Here is a 17,995-nt window from a genome sequence, read left to right on the forward strand (position 1 = left end):
GCCCGGCCGGAATTGACATACCTCTTCTAGTGGTCCGACATTTCCGATTTGGTAGAGTCGGCTGCTCCGTCCACTTCGATGTCCGTAGGACTTTTGTCAATGAAACCTTTGGTGTGTGCGTGTTTCGCGTTTCGCGTTTGTGCTGCATCATTCCTGACGGGACTTTGCCTACATAATGTGTGGATGTAGCGTTCTCTAGCACCTCCTATAGAACCGTCGTCATGAAGCATCAGCCGGACCAGCGTTGCTAAGAATCAGTTCTTCAATGAGGAATCAAACTCCCCCTTACCCCATCCCCCGCCCCCGCATGCGCCTTTGACGGGATCCATTCGGAATCAATTCTTGATCAAAACCCTCTAACCTAATTAGCTTGACAGCACTGACAGTCCAAATGTAGTATAGACTATGTACACTGTACTATTTTGGGCTAGATGCTCAGTATTCCTCCAATAAGCTCTGACAAATTATAAGCTAAGCCTCTGGTGGTGGTAGCTTAACCTGATTAGGATAGACATCGGAAGGATCAAGGGATTGAATGCTAACAACGCTGGATCCCGTGTCAGGCAACGCTCCCTAGAAAAACCACATGGCGACATGACACAGATCATAATGGCTGTGGTCCTAGATGTCTAGTGTCTTTGCATCATTTGAGGTACCATAGATTCTCAAGGGTGAGATAGAAGGTCCGGCGCTGACAATATTCCACTTGACCCGAGATGACTTGACATATCAACTTCAATGTTTATCATGTCTTTATCTCCTTACTTTCCTCACTCTTGTTTGACATCTGCCACAGATATATCTGCGTCAGGCCGCTCGGTGTGGTCATGAATCGTGTGCGTTGTGGGGTCGATCTCAAGCTGGTACTGGTATACCGCAATCTCGTCGCCGTCACCGAAGATGGCGCCGATCTCTTCCAAGGGCGTATCCCGAGTGTCTGGCCAGAACATAACCACACAGAACCCGGAGAGAAAACCCGGAATGATGAAGCAGAGCAGGAATTTCCACTGTATATTCCTGTACATTTGTATTCGTTAGAGATCCCTCAAGCCTTACTGGGGGAGGGACAAACTTACTTCAAAGCTTCGGGGGCCGATTGAAGCCATATTATATTCATGAACGCTATCATAGACGTGCCGAGACAGACTCCTTTGGCGCGAAGGTGATTTGGGAAGACCTCCCCCAAGTACACGAACTGTGTTCCTGGAGAGATGTCAGTGTCGTAACCGCAGTTAAGAAAGACATTCATACCATCAAGGCCGATGTTGACGAATGGCTGATAGAGGAAAAACATAGCTACCGTGGCTTTCAATGCAGCAGTGTTGGTGGAAGGGACGAAGTTGGCGAGGAGCGCCGCGATAATGCTCAGCATAGTCGAGGTTCCAAGAATGCCGATGCCCAGCATCCAATTCCGAGGAATCTTGTCAATCAAAATCGGACCGAAGAAGAAGCACACGAAGCCGACGGTAAGCCAGAGAGATGGGAAGAGGAGCTGTTTCATGGGACTGTAGCCCAACAGCCTATAGATCACCGGTCCGTAGTCTGTGCCAATATTAGAAACCGGCCATCATAATGCAGTAGAGGGAACGCACTGTTGATAACCAGCACTCCCGAGAACTGAACCATCCCCGTAGTTGCGAGTCCAAGCAAGGCACGCTTACGGTATGATGGCCTTTTGAACATCTGGTACCAGCTAGATGGCAGGGAGCGATCAATCGCCACTTGTTTCTGAATTTGATACAATTCGAGATTCGCCCGATCGTGACCGACTCCTGAATGAGAATGTATCTTGGTGAGAACTTGTCTCGCTTGCTCGTCGCGGCCTCGCATGACAAGCCACCTATTGAAGTCAATGAGAATGAAGCGTAAAGGCAGATAAGGTACTTACCTGGGGCTTTCCGGACAGACAAAAAGCCCGGAAAGGAGTAACGACGGCCATAAGCACTGTAAAGCTACCGGCAGGCGCCAGTTGTGGCCGTTATTAGGCCAAAAGAAGCACCCAAAGCCAATCCATGTTGCTGTCAAGTACCCGAAGACGTAAAAAACCCCATGGAACTCAACCAGCCCACCACGAAGATTGGCCGGTACGAGTTCACTCATCATCAGCTACGACAGAGGTTCTCAGCAAGATTTCCCCAGCAGTAGTGAGCACAGAGTTCAAAGGACGTACCGGAGGAGCTGCAACGAACATATAGGCGCCGGCGCCCGAAAAGAAGCGGAAGACAATGAACTCTGCCACATTAGTGCTGCCAGCCATGACTGCACCGGACACGATAATCAGTAAAGCAGGCTGTTGCGATGTGAGCCGACAAACAAGATATCCGAACTGCAGTGCCGCTCACCACTGCGAGCGACCATTTCCTGCCGTATTTGTCGGCGACCCATGGCAAGCACAACACTCCTAGAAACCCCCCAGTCTGAAAGACACCGTTCATAGTCGAGATCAGAGTGGTACCATTGGAAGATGTTTCGAGGTTGAAGTACTCCAGAAAAGATGGTTGCCCTGGTCCTGGATTAGTGACTTCCCCCCGGGTGACGAAAGTGTAGGACGGTGACTTACCTAGCAACGTTCCAATGACGGAGGCTGCATAGCCAAAGCTCATTGAACCAAGTCCGAGATAGGAGATCAAGATCAAAGTATATACATTTAACTTGTCCCTGGTCGCAGGTGGAGAATGCATTTCGACGGTCATGATGATAGACGTTGAATTCAGACTTTGCAAAGAGAAAGACGAGCTCTGGAAGGTTGAATTTCCAGTTCATGGTCTGGGAGAAGCATATTAGTACAACGAGTCTGATGTATCTATTAACTTTGGGCCACGGTCCGAGGAGTATCCGTTGATAGTCAAGGCAGCACCAAGTAAGAAATAGAGCAATACAGTAGAGACGGCGACTCTGGCCCTCGGACCTGCCCTCGGGTGCTCCCCCAGACACTCGGTATCACCGTACACCTACCAACCCCGCGCCCTAGAAGACACCTGATATTTCCTGGGGTATTGTGTCTCGCCTGTGCATGTTTCTCGGACTCCTTGTAGCCGAGAGAAATCCCCCGAGAGGATCGCCATTAAAGGGCGCCGTAAATGGTTAAAGCCCAAAACCTTGAAGACTGAGGCGTGGGGAAATCGAAGTATCCGGTCCTATTCAACTCTTACGTCTATCCAACCGGACTCTACCACACTGTTCTGTTCTTATAGTCATAGTAGAGCAGCCATATGCGGAGGAAGAAAATGTTATCATTCTCATATGTGTGACTGTTCAGATCCTACGGTGGTCTCCGCTAGTGGCTTTCTTACACCACTCTCTCAGAGGTAGGAAGTGTTATTACAGTCGCACGCGCCCGGCTTTCAGACTGCTCCAATTTTCCTGCGTAAACGGTACATACTGAGTCGCACCCGGCGGCAGCCAATATATGACGTCTGCTGAATGGCAGTCGAGGTGGCTGACTTTGTCGGGATCCACGCCTTCGGCACGAAGTCTGCCTTTTTGGATTTTCATAGTGCCCGTGTAGTCTAGTTGCGGGACAAAGCGAAGAAATAGAGGCACCGCATAGCGAGGAAGCGCTGAGATGGCATGCTTGGTCAGGCCTGCGAAATCGAAACTGGACACAGACACCCCAGCCGCAGGGAGGATAGCGGCACACCCGGCTCTGCCATCAGCGTTTGGAACTTGGATGCCGTAGACACTTATCTCGGCAACCTGGTCGAAGGCGCCGAGGACATCGCCGACTTCGTTGGTACTGACGTTCTCGCTCTTCCAGCGGAAAGTGTCGCCCAGACGGTCGACGAAGTAAAGACGACCCTCGGAATCTTGACGCATGAGGTCTCCGGACCTGAGCCATAGATCGCCTCTCTTAAAGACATCTTTGATCTTCTTCTTTTCTGTCGCCTGAGAATTTTTGTAATATCCAGGAAATGCTGCCCCCGGATTGGCAGGGTCCAGTCGATAGATTGCCTCGCCGGCTTCACCAGTCTTACATTCAATGGCGAACCCTTTCTTGTCCCGTAGGATTTCTTCGGTAGTAACATCGATCTTCACACGCTTTTCGGCATCGTTGTTCATCCAACGCCAGCACAAACCCCGAATTCCAACGGCGTTTCGACCAAATTCGCCTCTGTTAGCATTAAAACTTAGGCCTAAGCTGTCGGTTGAGGCGTACAATTCGTTTATTGTTTCAATACCGAAGCGTTGACGAAAAGGCTCCCAGACATCCGGTCGCATACCGTTTCCCCATGCCCTGGTCACACAGTGTTGTTTGTCTAGAGGGTTTGCCGGAGCGTTGATGAGGTATCGACATACTTCTCCAACGTACTGAATGGTGTCGGCTCTGGATTTTCGCACCTCTGGCCAGAATGTTTTATGGCTGAACTTTCGACTCAACACTACTGTCGAACCAGCGAAGATGGAAGGGGTGACACACAGTCCATGGGCTGCTCCGTGGTAAAGTGGCAGAGCCGTGTACATTCTGTTCCTTGGTTCCAGTTTCAGGTACTGCGCGATAGTCCTGGCAACGTTGATCTCGCGGCCGCGCTGTTTAATAGTTCCCTTCGGCATACCCGTCGTTCCGGATGTGTAGATCAATGAAGAAAGGTCTTCGGGTTTCAGGCCTTGCCATCTCTCATTGGGGATCGCAGTAGACTCTTGAAGAGAGGAGATGAATTCGGTATCGTAGTAGATAGTTTGTGTGCCGTGAGAACCCAACTCTTCTTCACACGGCTGCACTAGTCTCTGCTGGGTGCGCGCCGCCAAAAGAAATCTTGCACCGCACAGCTTGACACAGTGAATAAGGGCTGCGGCAGTCAGGTTGTAGTTGATGAACGACGGACAGGCTCCAATCGCCTCTAGCCCAAACCATATCAAAAGATATTCCGGGCTATTCTCGCCATCAAGCGCCACAATCTCATGCCGTTTGATACCAAGATCCTTCATCAGCCAGTTGGCCACACGCTGGATGTCGTGAAAGAAATGTTTGTACGAAAAAGCTCTGTCTTCGAAGATGAGAAAGAGATTGTCTGCGTTGGGTCCAAGGGCATGGTCTTCAATGAGGTGATAGACTAGCGGCTTCCCCTGTCGAAACCTCTTGGAGATGAATTGAAGTGATCTTTGTCTAGCCCTAGCTGGAGAATCGGATGACAAGTCATGCCTGATCAAGTAGCGAGCATCGAGATAGGCTGCTGCGGCGAGACTGCCAGCAACGACTGCCGCCATACTGGAAACTATGTCTGGTTAGATGACTCTCCGCGCAGAAAGTATACTCACTTACGCGACATGGCCAAAAGAACGGCAGACAGCTCAGCAGCTTGTGAGGCTCACTGTTGATGTTCCTTTGAAGTAGGAGGTTTTGGTTGAGTTGTCTCCTCAAATCGTACATCATCACAAGACTCCTCAGATTCACAGGTGCAAATGCGACAGAGCAGAATGACATTGTGTTAAGCCTTGCCATGCCACACCTCGGGCCGGGGCTTGGGAAAATGTGCTTCAGACGCTTAGGAAGCTTATGTCAATACGAAAGACACCAGCAACGAACTTGGGAACACTGACAACATAACAGGTTCTGTATACCCCAGCTACCACGCCCGGTCGTCTTCACTTCCAACACAATCTATCAGTCTGACAGCAGCAAAGGTACAATGAAGCGTACTCAACAGCGGGCCGAGGAAAGCGTTCGCATCTCCGATGCATGGTTATTCCAAGCATGCATAATTCTGTGCAGCGCAATAATGCTCGGTACAAGTACGAGGTAAACGGTTTACCGAATAGAGCAGCCACTTTTTGCGTGGGATTGTGGGGCCTGGAACCTGGAGTCCCCCACGCTCCCCGAACCCTCCAAGGTTCCCCGCTTGCCCGCTTCCTCCTGGACGGGGTCTGTATGCAGCGCTCATCTCGCTCAGCCATTTGCCATGGTCTCCTGCGTCATCTTTACTTCAGCTTCTGTATAGGCGGCTAGACCGGGGCTTGCTGCTCTCCTTCTACTGAGGAGACATCCTCACCTCGCGTGGGTCACTTGACTCTTGCTCCTCCTTTCCATCATGTCGTCGCCGAGCGCGGAACGTGAACATCAGCGCCATGAAATTAACAAGAGAAAAGCAAACGAGGTACCGCCCGACGCCGGCGGAAAGCGACGTGCCGCCAGAGCCTGCCTCTCATGCCGCAGTCGGAAAGTCCGCTGCGATGTGCTGAGGGATGGGCCGCCTTGCACAAATTGCCGCCTGGACAACGTGATGTGTCTTCTCAGAGAGTCGACTCGCACCCGGGTTCGTCCATCAAGCGAAACGGTTGAAACAACTACCAGAGTGAATGGCACTGATGCTGACGCTGATGCTGACGTTGATGCGGATGCCAACGCTGATTTTCCGGTGGCACTTACCTTTGAAGGTACGCTTCACCTCCTTTATCTCAACTTTCTCAAGTTCCACGACTGCTAAGTTCCATTTCTTCGTCACTCAAGATGAAAAGGACTAAACAGCCCTTACTTACTTGAATTGCAGGCTCACGAGGGGCGCAAACTGCGATACAAGCCTCGTCCCCGGCCGGGAACAGAGCCAACTCACGTAGAAGCTCGACGACCAGCCCCGTGGCGACCTCCACCGGTCCTACACACCTTTCAGCAGACCACCAAGCTCAGGGACTGCCGTCGTATATTCGCCCGCTTTCTAGATTACTGAGTCCGGAAGACCTCGAATATCTAACTAAGAAAGGTGCCTTGACACTACCGGATCGCCAGCTTCAACGTGAGCTTCTTCGAAAATACATCCAATATGTCTATCCCTTTATGCCAGCCTTGGAACTGTCGGCCTTCATTTCACCGATTGTTCGCGGTGATGGGAATGGCTCGGTTAGCTTGCTTCTGTTCCAGGCAGTCATGTTCGTCAGCGTCACGTTCGTTGACCTCGAGTATCTTCAGGCCAGAGGATACCAGAGCCGCAGATCGGCGCGGAAGATCTTCTTCGAGAGGGTGCGGCTGCTCTACGATTTTGATTGCGAGACCGATAGAACCACCATCCTCCAGGCTGTGTTGCTGATGACATACTGGTACGAGACGCCAGAGGACGAGAAGGACACGTGGTATTGGACCGGCATCGCGCTGTCCCAGGCCCAAGTCCTGAGCATGCACCGAAACCCTGACTACCTGGACGTCGGACCGGCAGTGAAACGCTTGCGAAAAAGAATCTGGTGGTCCTGCTTTATACGAGATCGCCTTATGGCCCTAGGCATGCGTCGGCCGACACGAATTCGGACGGGCGACTTTAACGTCCCCATCCTGACATTGGACGATTTTGAGACCGACCCGTTCAAAGACGATGTACTACGATACCTTGGACGGCTGCCCATGACGGAAGATATTGTGGCCAAGAAAAGAATTTCAATGGCTTGTATTGAGCTTACAAAACTCTGTATTCATATTGGGAATATTCTCTTCACTCAGTATTCGATCCTAGGCAACCCAACTGGTGCGTCGGAGGAGAACATGACGATGATGGTGATGCCTCGCAAGTCCACCGAGCAAATAAATGACATGATCAAGTGCGATTTCAACCTCCAGGACTGGCTTCAAAACCTCGATCCCACATGTCGCTACGAGAAAGGCTGTCCCTCGGTCGAAGAAGGGAAAGGAACCCTGTGCGACGAAGGTCGGAGAGTTTTAAACTTCCATCTGGCCATGATACACATGGCTTACCTCACGGCGACGGCAATCTTGCACCGACCGTGGGTACTGCGCTCGAATGCGAGTGCCGGTGCCGACAATCGAATGAATGTCCTTCTGTCGGGCAACAAGGTCACCGACGCCGCCATCGGAATCACCGAAATCGTGTATGATCTCTGCAGCTCGGGACAGATACGATACGCCTCCACTACCACAATTCCGGTGCTTGTGTCAGCCATCCTCATTCACCTAATCGACATTCGCTCTTGCCGAGAGGAAGCTCGGTATACTTCGATAGGGAGATTCTACCAGTGCTGGCAAGCCCTCCAGCATCTTCGAGAGATGTATGCTTCGGCGGACTACGCTGTACGGTTTCTGGAGACAGTCATCCGAAAAGCCAACGTCCACATCCCCATGTTCAAGATAGATCCGTTACCTGCGAGTCCGAGACTCCCACCCCCACAGTCCGGAGAATCTCATTTCCCGACAAGACTTACCAGCAATTCCGTCGATCCGCCTGGGATTGAGCCTGTAGGTCAGCTCGTCACGACGGACAACCTACACTCAACCTTCCAGAACTTCAGAGGCACGCCCACCGATACCACAAACACCGGCGTGAGTGGCTCTACTATGCTTAACAACAATAGGCAGGGATTCGGGACGACTTTGCCATCACGTACGGAAGCTTCATCATTTCTAGATTCGGACTTACCAAACACCATCAACGTTGACCCACAAGGTAATATGTGGACTGAATATGACGCGGACGCCGACCTGCTCCAAGCACTGGTTCAATTTGACGCCGATTCAACAATATTTACCTCTGGAACAGGAGTATGAGGTCGAGACTCTGGAGAGACACTCAAATTGTGTTTGTGATCTCCTCATGAAAGGTCATGATCATTGGAGTTCTTGTGTGTCAGGCGCGAAAGTTGATATGTAAACTTTCTCCCGTCGGTTTAAAGATTCCTCGGACGTAGTATCACATAGTGTTGATTGTTCCGAGTAGAGTCAGTCTAAAGGGGGTCAATGACTCCCATCAATAATATATTGTGTTACCAACAAGGCAAAATTCAGCTTCGCGTCGACTAACAAGATTCTGCACGTGCGCATTGCCGAGGATTCGAGTTTTTTACCCCTCGGGCCGAGACTTCAGACATGTAAACAAGCATTGGACCTTGACTCGAACATGACAGCTTGAGCGGGCTCGTATAACAACGCATGCGCAAGGCTGTCCCTGTCGCAATCAGGCTATTCTAGCTACGCAGTTCAGACCAACTGGATCCCTGATCCCAGTCATCAGCAGCCTCTGAGTCGTTCTGATCATCGTTGACGGCATCTGAAACGTGAAATGTGCTGCCGCCGTGGTCAATAACGACCGCATAAATCGACCCTGTTGTCTGTTCAAAACACCTTCTTGAAAGGCAGACACCTTGTTCCATTTTGAGTTCCACAAAATACTCGCCCTGTCTCGCTGGTGACATGTCAACCATCGAGCCGAGAAGCTCTGGAAAAGGATCACAGTCCGTGTCCCCAATCGAGCGAGAGCTCTCTCTTTCACGAGCGAGGAGTGATTCTGCTGGCGGAGAAGAGGTTTTCACCAATAAAGCGCCCCTCACGCTTCCACCATGGGCTCGAGGGGTTTACGGCGGACAGATCATCGCCCAGGCATTGCTGGCTGCCTACGAGACCGTGCCCGCGGCATTTGCCGTGCATAGCATACATTGCCATTTCCTGAATGCCGCGACTGTCGACGCTCCAATCGTCTACCACGTGGAGAGAGTTCGCGATGGATCAACTTTCACCACTCGAGTCGTCCGCGCGAGACAGAAGCAGAGACTCGTCGCCTCGGCGACCGCCAGCTTTACTCGGGAAAGGACTGGGGCCAAGTCACTTGAACATGCATCGTCAATGCCGGACGACGAGACTCCGCCTCCTGACGACCTTGAGGCCCACTCACAGTCTGCCGCGGGTCAAGCGGACCCAGATCGTCCGTGTGACTGTGTGCGCTCTCGTCTGGAAAGTAAAGGTCTACTACCCCATGAGCGAAGAGCTCGGCAGTGGGTGCGAGCCCGTGGCAAAATTGGGGAGAGATCCCCTCCTGACGGCGATGACAGGGGAGTTGGTCCCGGCTCGCAGGATGGACATCGGGCGCACGTCGCGGCGTTGGCCTACATGAGCGACAACTACTTCATCGGCACCGCCTATCGCGTCCACAATGCTTCTCGCTTTTCTGGCCTGTCGTCACCGCACCCCATGCTGGCGAGGACAGAGACCGCCGCCGCCGCTGCAGGATCAAACCCTGCGGCCGCGCAGGCGTATTTTGACTGGCTGGCCAAAGAGGAGCGCGACGACAACCAAGACGCCCCCCGGAACGACCAACGGGTGGAAACGATGGCGACTCTCGATCACACCATCTTCTTCCATGAGCCACGGCACTTTCGCGCCGACGAGTGGCTCCTGTTCGAGATGGAGAGCCCCTGGGCCGGCCACGAAAGAGGTCTGGTGGCGGGACGGATCTGGAGCCATCGGGGCACTTTGGTCGCTACGTGCGTGCAAGAAGGCGTGGCGAGATTATTCCAACGTCAAAGCCACAGTAAACTATAGGCAGTCAGGACGTTATTCTGGTAGGTGTAGAGTCGTCACATCTAAATTCTGATATGAGGTGTATTCAGTCCGATCCAATATCTACAAGTGGGCCTGAGCACCCAGCCTCTCTCGGGTATCCCCCAAAGCGAAATCATTCCGGTGTTTCTTGCTCCTGGCCTTGTCGGCGTCCTGGTCTGTGATGCCCCGGGCCTCGACCGCAGGATTGTAGCCTAACCAGCTGGTCCGTGCGATTTCCTCGCTACCTACTTTCCGGTTGACCTGGCCATCGGCGCGCTTGTAGATGTTGATGACCACAGCGCCTCCGAGGCCCAGGTTATGCTGCAGCGCCACCGACGTCCCGTCTACTAGGCGATTGTTGGCCCATCCACGCAGCTGCCAGGTCAATTCGGCGCATTGTGCCAAACCTGTCGCCCCGATGGGGTGTCCTTTGGAGATCAAGCCGCCTGACGGGTTCACCACCACCTTCCCACCGTAGGTGATGTCGCCTCGGCGGACCATCTCGTGGGCCTTGCCAGGTTCACAGAACCCCAGAGCATCCACGACCACCAGCTCATTGGTGGAGAAGCAGTCGTGCACCTCGCAGACCTTGACGTCGTCCGGCCTGATCCCGGCTTCTGTCATGGCGGCCCGAGCGGCTCGCTGGGTCATATCGTAGCCGACAAGCTCAATGGCACTTGTCTGGAAAGCCTTTTCCGAGTCCGTCAGGAATGACTGTCCCGCCATCAAGACCGCCTGGCTCTTCAGATGCGGTCGGGCATCTAAGAATCTCTGCGAGACGATCACGGCTGCGGCGGCGCCGTCACTAGTGGGACTACATTGGAGTTTCGTCAAGGGCGCAAAGATGTTGGGCGAATCCAGGACCTCCTGGAGAGAATACTTCTGGCGGAACTGCGCATAAGGGTTGCGCTGAGAGTGTTCGTGCGAGATGCGGCCAATCTCAGCAAAGTCCTCTGCCGTGGCGCCGTACCTGGGAGTCTCTTTGGTAAGTTGATTCATTGAGTGCCTGGGGCAAGAATAAAAAAAATGGGACGGAGGGAGACAGGACAGCCAGACTCACTTTTGCATATACTCCCGACCCGCGTTGGCGAAATACTGTGCCGTCAAAGGTGCCTGTTTCTCGATGCCGACTAGTTCCCTCATCTTCGCGGCGAAACGTCCACTGGAACTGGGTCGGTCGCCCCAGACACTCTTCAGGCTTCCAGGCTGCATCTTCTCAAAGCCCACCACCAGGACGCAGTCCACATTGCCGCTCCTCACGAGAGTCCGAGCCAAATAGAGGCCCACGGACCCTGTCGCACAGGCATTGCTCGTATTGATGATGGGGATGGTAGACATGCCAAACTGGTAGAAGACGCGCTGACCCGACGTCGAGTCGCCATACGCGAAACAGGCCACCCCGTGCTGGACGTCGTCATAGTTTATCTGCGCATCCAGCATGGCCTTGACGCCGGCCTCGTAGCCCATGTCCGGATACTCGCGCAGCCCTCGAGGCTTGATGAATTTCGTCATACCCACTCCAAGCACGTAGGCTTGGTTGTCAGGTGGGTTCGCCATTGTTGATGCTGGAGAAAGTAAAGCCTGAAAACCTTTGCTGCAAAAGACACAAAACTTGAAAATGACGTGGAAGGAGGAATCTAGCACCTCACCTCAAAACCGTGTAGTTTACGAGGAATTTGTTTTCTCAAAGATAAAACGAGCAAACCACCTGATCGTTGGGTGGTTACATGTTGGCCGAGGTAGACGAGGCTTCTCGGAGTGAGACGACTTCAGTGTGGGAGCCTCGCCTGAGTTCCGGCACAGCTTTGTCGGCACTTTCTGGCCCGATCGCCGTCAAAACGGTGGCAGTCCTACAAGCTGCTGTGCATCAATCAGCCTTCAATAACAATCCAGTAAGCTGGAGGTGGTAGCATCACTTTCTCGAGAGTAGAAGAGGGCGGGGGTAGCGGAACGGGAGATAAAAGAGACATGACTATAAGCCTGTCGTCCTTCTCACTGCTACCGAGATAGGATCATTCGGTGGAACACTGATTAAGTACTGATCGCACAGAGTGAAGTCCAATCTACTTTCTGTCTCTTCTCCCCGCTAGGTGGAAGACCTTGTTCAGTACAGACTCTTCCAGCATCACCATGGCCGAGAGCTTTTCGTTCTAGGTATACACGAGTAAAACATCAGGAGAAGTCAGTCCCCAATCTCATGCCATGGTCGCACCCGATGTGAGCCACAATGAGGCGTGCTGGAATCCGGCATCCCGGCATTTCGGAGCGGAGCGACCTCTTAGCGAGGCTGACACTCAGTCGCAGTAGTGGAAAGCCCCAGGAAGGTTTGTCTCTCGAAGTTGTAACATCGACGCCGAGTCCGGCTGCTTTGATACGAAGCACGGTATGGGCGGAACGAAACCTGCCGAAACAGAATCGATGGAACATGGAGTGCACATCTTCTTCGGGAAGCCGACAGTATTTGATCATGGCATCGGCCTCCGGCCCGAGGAAGAAGAATGCCAACATCAGCCCAGGCAAGTGATGAGGAGTAGAGACTATGAGCCAATAGCATTGTCTGCGAGTGAGACTTTGTGGTGGTTGAGACAACTATATTAGCAAAAGTCCAACTATCTCTGGGGTTCTATCCCCCAATTTCTTTTGAGCTGCTAAGGAGCGTGGCCAGCTATGTATTGTAGAGAAAACATTAAGAGAGTGTCATTGTTTTGTCGTAGTGCATGGGCGACCTGCTCATCCAATCCATCGGAACACTGATTATTCCACATCGCGTGCTCTGAAATCAAGCGGCTCACGCTTGACCATCCCTGCCTAGACATTATGGAAGGGATTTTAGTCTTCATAAAAAGCTCGACAGATACCGAACAATTTTTCTTTCGAGCGGCCATAAACTTTCAATGTATTGTTTTTTTTTTTTGGATGGGAACTACGTTCCTCGTCCCAAGTTCGGTTGTCGGGAAGTACAGTCTGTGGCTTACCAGCCAGAACCGTAGCTTGATGTGGTGTAGGAGGTGTAGACTGGGTAGCTGGAGGTGCTATACGTGGTCGTGTAGGCTGGCGTCGTGTAGGTACTGTAGGTCGACGACGTACTGTAGCTCGGAGTCGAGTAGTAGCTCGAGCTGGAGCTGCTGTACGCATAGCTGCTACTGTAGGTTGGGGTGCAGGAGTAGACCACGCTGCTGGTGGTGTACGTCACGGTGGCGGTGTATGTGTACGTCGAGACGGACGTTGCGGTGTATTTCGACGCACTTGTCTCGGTCACTGTTGCGTAGACGGTCTTTGTGCTCGTGGTGGTCTCGGGAGCAGGGCAGGTCGAGTAAGTCGTCGAGTAGACCACGGGAACGCTGTACGATGAGTAGGCGGGGGCACTGTATGACGAGTAGGTGGATGTAGCGTACGAAGAGTAGACTGGTGAGTACACGGACGTAGTGTATGAGGAGTAGGCAGGTGAAGTGTATGAAGAGTATGCCGATGAGGTGTACGAGGAGTAGGACGGAGTGTACGAAGAGTAGACAGGCGAAGAGTATGAGGAGTAGGCCGAAGTAGTATACGATGAGTAGGCAGGTGAAGTGTATGAGGAGTAGACGGATGTAGTAGTGTATGAGGAGTACACCGGTGAAGTGTACGTCGTCGACGTGGTATACTTGGAGGGAGATGTGTACGTACTCGTGGAATAGACTGGGGTGGTGTAGGTAGAATATGTCGAGTACGTCGAGGAGCTAGAGTAAGTGACATAGGAAGAGTATTTTGAGCTGGACGTGTACACCGACGAGTGTGCTGAGCTGGAAGCGTATGGTGACGAGTATACCGAGCTTGATGTGTATACTGGTGAGTATGTCGAGGAGCTGGTATAAGAGACATACGAAGAACTGCTCGTGTACGCAGAGTATGTTGAACTCGAGGTGTACACAGGTGAGTATACGGATGAGTATGTTGACGTGCTCGTATACGCTGGGGAGTAACTGGAGCTGGAAGTGTACTCAGAGTATTTTGAGCTGGTCGTGTACGCTGGAGAGGAGTATGACGAGCTGTATGCGTACACAGGTGAAGAGCTAGTGTATGCAGACGAGTATGTCGAAGCGCTTGTGTACGCTGGAGATGAGTAGGTTGACGTGGATGTGTACACGGGTGAGTATGCTGAGGAGCTAGTGTACGCAGACGAGTATGCCGATGTGCTCGTATATGCGGATGAATAGGCCGATGTGGATGTGTACGCCGGTGAAGAATAGGAGGAAGCGGACGTATAAGCTGGCGAGTATGCGGAAGTCGACGTGTATGCTGGTGAAGAGTATGCGGAAGCGGAGGTATATGCCGATGAAGAGTACGTGGAAGCTTTGCTGTCTTCCGAGTAGGCCGTGCTATAGGTCGAAGTGCTGTACTCTTGATAGTCGGTTTTATCTCTCTTCTGCTCATGCGGATGGGGCAGACCCAAGGCAGATCCCGCCAGGACCGCGAGCAACAGTGAGCACCCAGCCAACATTGTGTAGAATCACTGAGAGATTCTCCTCAAGTATACAAGGGAAGTAAAACAATTGGTAGTATTCTGCCGGAAGACGAGCGAATGTATCGGGTGAGACAGCAACCAGGGAACGTCTTTGATTGATTCTTTGTGGACAGAGCGAAAGATGAGGAATGGGAGTTTCTGGAAACGAAGGTGACTTATACTGATTCTTCAGGATTGCATTGAAAGGATGTGAGACATTGCTGACCACTCTATGGCCACCCTACAGAGAGGTGGATTGTGGTAGAGTTCGACTATTTCAGGAAAAGATGGTGTACATGCAGAGGGGCGGTACATGGGAATCATCCACCCTGCAAGAAGTGTTCAATGAGAGGCAAGAGTAGATGTGGAGAGTGAATAGTCGAGATCTGTATGATTCAAGTAATGGCTACTGCCCAGACAACTATTTTTTTGCCAGGAACTTCAAGGGTCCCCAGCCTTGTCGACATGCTTGTTCAAATCCATGAGCTTTTACGTATCTGGCCCGAATTGGTCCGTTCCTTGGGGAGTCCTTACCCCTCCTTCCGGAGCAATTCTGTCAGAGGCCGATGTTGATGCCAATGTTCACGTGGAAAGCTATAGCGACAATATTGATGTTGAGGAGACTGGACACTACCGGGTCGCTCTTGGGTTGTCAATGCGATGCTCGGTACTTCCACGTAGAACGGTATTGCAGACTTAGGTATAGTGGCGTTGCCAGTACTTCCTACTTGTAGCTGACTACTATACTTGTAGCATTTTCAGGGTTGTCCAATTATATCACTGTTTAATACCTATCCAGGCTAGCCTGAGCACATAAATCCATACAGACTGAAATAGGTACGAGTGTGGGGCACTCTTAGCCAGTACTGGAACTCGTCCAGTGTTCTTTATTTATACGGCATGCTGATATCGGAATATTCCCGGCCTCGGTGAGTTTTGCCCATCATATTATTCCCGACATTTCTATCTCACACAAATCGTTTGAAGCCTACTTACTTCCGTGTCCTGGATCCGAGGCTTTTTGGCGCACTCTCCAGTCCTGGCATCTGAGAAATGATTCTGTTCCTCCGACAAGTTCCGCTGACAGGAAGTCCCCATTGCCCCAGTAGCCTTTACCAGAAACGTTAGAAAAGAGGGTTCAGAGGAAATGCAAAGGTATTTACGGTTTTATGTTGGCGCAACAGATACCATCAAGTCATATTTAGGTTCTCTTTCAGTAGAAATCCAAAAGCGAACAAGGCCCCTCTCCTGCCCCCAAGAGAAAGTTTTACAAGCCATTCAGAGCCAATTCACGCTTTCTACGCTGGTGTATTTGCATCAAGACCCCCTCGATCTTCTTCGAAGGTGAAGATGTCTTGAGCAGCCAGGGCTACTTACTCCAGCCGTTTCTTTCTCACATGTGAGGGTGTTGTGTCTCAGGTTTGGGGTCTTTTTGTCCCATCGCTATTCGTCATATGTAATGGCCATCAATAACTCCGCGAAAATAGCACGGAGTGTTCCCGCGGAAGGAATCTCGCAGTCAAAAGAAGGAACTGGACAGAGAGCACCGCGAGGATGAATACTAACATAGAAGTCTGCTGGTTCCACAAAGATACAACCCTACATCAGTCGATTAATGGAGCCACAGACACCATCGACGGCGAGCTAGTGCGCAATTAACATACAAAGACTGAGACACGGCTCGTGGTTGCTGAAGATATTCCAGTGAAGATCGAATAGCCAAGCCCTTTGCCCCGAGATCTATGGCGACGGTATGTCAGCTCAATGCTGATGACATGGTTCAGACTGACAGCATGGCCATCATTGGCGTCAGTTGCGAGAATGACATGAAGTCAATGAGAGCTGGCGGATAGAACGGTGGATGCCATGTTGTGGAGAAGGTAGTTGGTGGCTAGGTACCGAGGATGCATTCCAGTTCTAGTCTCGATTCAAGCCGTCAGCATGAGACAACAAGCGTCAACAGAGGCACATACGTCTTGTCTTCGATGGAGGGGTATTGGAGCACCCCGCGAGTGAGCACGCGAGGTAGCGAGTCTGGGGCAGTGGAGCAGCATAGCCTTGGCAATACCAAGCCTTGTTGTGACACAACTACTTGTATGACCGTCATATGCTGTCATTCAAGGCTCTCTCACCATCCCCACATTGTGCAGTTTTCTCCAACTCATAAAAAAAGTTCGAGATTGCGTTGGTGATTGTGTAGTCCACAAAGGACAATATCTTCACCATGGGAAGGACTCCCCGCGAGGTAGGCGGCTGTGTCGCTCTGCCTTTGGAATTGCCTAGAACAACATCTTTCCCCCGAACAGCCACCCACCACCTCTACCTGAAACCTCACGACCCCAAAATCCCCGACGAAGACACACCCAGATCTTTGTTCTTGGTCAACGTGCCCGTATGCGCTACCGAAAAGTCCCTGAGACATCTATTCACGACGCAGCTTCAAGGCGGACGCATACAGAAAGTGCACTTCTCCGAGAATGCTCCAGACGGACAACCCGCCTCCGCAACGAAATCAAGTCGGAAGCGCAAAAGAATGACCGCTGAAGAAATCGAGGCTGGACTGGACACGTACTCCCTCCCACGCGTGTTCGACAGGGAAATCCACAAGAGTGGCGCGTCTGCGATTGTTGTTTTTGTGGACAAACCTAGCATGGAACTCACGCTCAAAAGTGCCCAACGAGCCGCAAAGGCGGGCACGCCGATCGCGTGGGAAGACATGGAAGACGCCGGGTTCAACGAGGCGCCACGCCTCGGGCTGCCAAGATACGAACACCACAAATCACTACAATACCCCTCGCGCAAGGACCTTCTGCGCTCAGTCAACGCATACATGACTGCCTACGCCCAGCTTGAAGAGTCGCGGTCTCGCGAAAACGCACGCAAACGCGCAGTCCCCGACGACGATGGCTTCATTACTGTCACACGAGGATCAAGAGGTAGTGCACGGGTGGACGAAGCTAAGGAATCGGCGGAAAGACACAAAGAGAAAGCCACAGCTTTCGAGGACTTTTATCGCTTCCAGATGCGCGAGAAACGGAAGCAGGAGCAAGAGGAGATGGTGAAGCGGTTCGAGGAGGACAAAAAGAAAGTCGAGGAGATGAGGGCGAGGAGGGGGAAACTGGAAATCAGCGCAGGCTGATCTCTCTGGTGTGGCCGTTATGGTCGCTGACGATGCAACAACGTCCCGCTACAAAGCATGGAGCATTCCATGGCTCTGAACAAGTAAGTTCTTACCGCGCTAGCCTCCGGCTCCATCTTGCTCAATG

General features: G+C 52.0%; 7 protein-coding genes across 7 annotated transcripts; 3 read left to right on the forward strand and 4 right to left on the reverse strand.

The window, feature by feature from the left end:
* Window positions 1-770: 770 nt before the first annotated feature.
* Window positions 771-2,693, reverse strand: AYO21_04018 (hypothetical protein; the record flags this gene model as incomplete). The annotated part of the gene is made up of 8 exons (XM_022653991.1): window positions 771-1,017; window positions 1,077-1,203; window positions 1,252-1,542; window positions 1,593-1,840; window positions 1,889-2,106; window positions 2,171-2,290; window positions 2,343-2,503; window positions 2,561-2,693. 8 exons carry the CDS (start codon window positions 2,691-2,693, stop codon window positions 771-773), a joined length of 1,545 nt encoding a protein of 514 aa, XP_022513735.1.
* A 628-nt stretch (window positions 2,694-3,321) lies between these two features.
* Window positions 3,322-5,205, reverse strand: AYO21_04019 (hypothetical protein; the record flags this gene model as incomplete). Its single annotated transcript, XM_022653992.1, has 1 exon — window positions 3,322-5,205. One exon carries the CDS (start codon window positions 5,203-5,205, stop codon window positions 3,322-3,324), a length of 1,884 nt encoding a protein of 627 aa, XP_022513736.1.
* Window positions 5,206-6,026: 821 nt separating this feature from the next.
* AYO21_04020 (hypothetical protein) lies at window positions 6,027-8,482 on the forward strand (the record flags this gene model as incomplete). Its single annotated transcript, XM_022653993.1, has 2 exons — window positions 6,027-6,372; window positions 6,486-8,482. The coding sequence occupies 2 exons, from the start codon at window positions 6,027-6,029 to the stop codon at window positions 8,480-8,482; spliced, it is 2,343 nt and encodes a 780-aa protein (XP_022513737.1).
* Window positions 8,483-9,124: 642 nt separating this feature from the next.
* On the forward strand, window positions 9,125-10,249 carry AYO21_04021 (hypothetical protein; the record flags this gene model as incomplete). Its single annotated transcript, XM_022653994.1, has 1 exon — window positions 9,125-10,249. One exon carries the CDS (start codon window positions 9,125-9,127, stop codon window positions 10,247-10,249), a length of 1,125 nt encoding a protein of 374 aa, XP_022513738.1.
* An 81-nt stretch (window positions 10,250-10,330) lies between these two features.
* AYO21_04022 (hypothetical protein) lies at window positions 10,331-11,806 on the reverse strand (the record flags this gene model as incomplete). The annotated part of the gene is made up of 2 exons (XM_022653995.1): window positions 10,331-11,255; window positions 11,310-11,806. The coding sequence occupies 2 exons, from the start codon at window positions 11,804-11,806 to the stop codon at window positions 10,331-10,333; spliced, it is 1,422 nt and encodes a 473-aa protein (XP_022513739.1).
* Window positions 11,807-13,220: 1,414 nt separating this feature from the next.
* Window positions 13,221-14,726, reverse strand: AYO21_04023 (hypothetical protein; the record flags this gene model as incomplete). Its single annotated transcript, XM_022653996.1, has 1 exon — window positions 13,221-14,726. The coding sequence occupies one exon, from the start codon at window positions 14,724-14,726 to the stop codon at window positions 13,221-13,223; it is 1,506 nt and encodes a 501-aa protein (XP_022513740.1).
* Window positions 14,727-16,953: 2,227 nt separating this feature from the next.
* AYO21_04024 (hypothetical protein) lies at window positions 16,954-17,868 on the forward strand (the record flags this gene model as incomplete). Its single annotated transcript, XM_022653997.1, has 1 exon — window positions 16,954-17,868. One exon carries the CDS (start codon window positions 16,954-16,956, stop codon window positions 17,866-17,868), a length of 915 nt encoding a protein of 304 aa, XP_022513741.1.
* Between the last annotated feature and the right edge of the window lie 127 nt (window positions 17,869-17,995).

This window comes from Fonsecaea monophora (genome assembly GCF_001642475.1).
Source record: "Fonsecaea monophora strain CBS 269.37 chromosome Unknown Scaff21, whole genome shotgun sequence".
NCBI lineage: Eukaryota > Fungi > Ascomycota > Eurotiomycetes > Chaetothyriales > Herpotrichiellaceae > Fonsecaea > Fonsecaea monophora.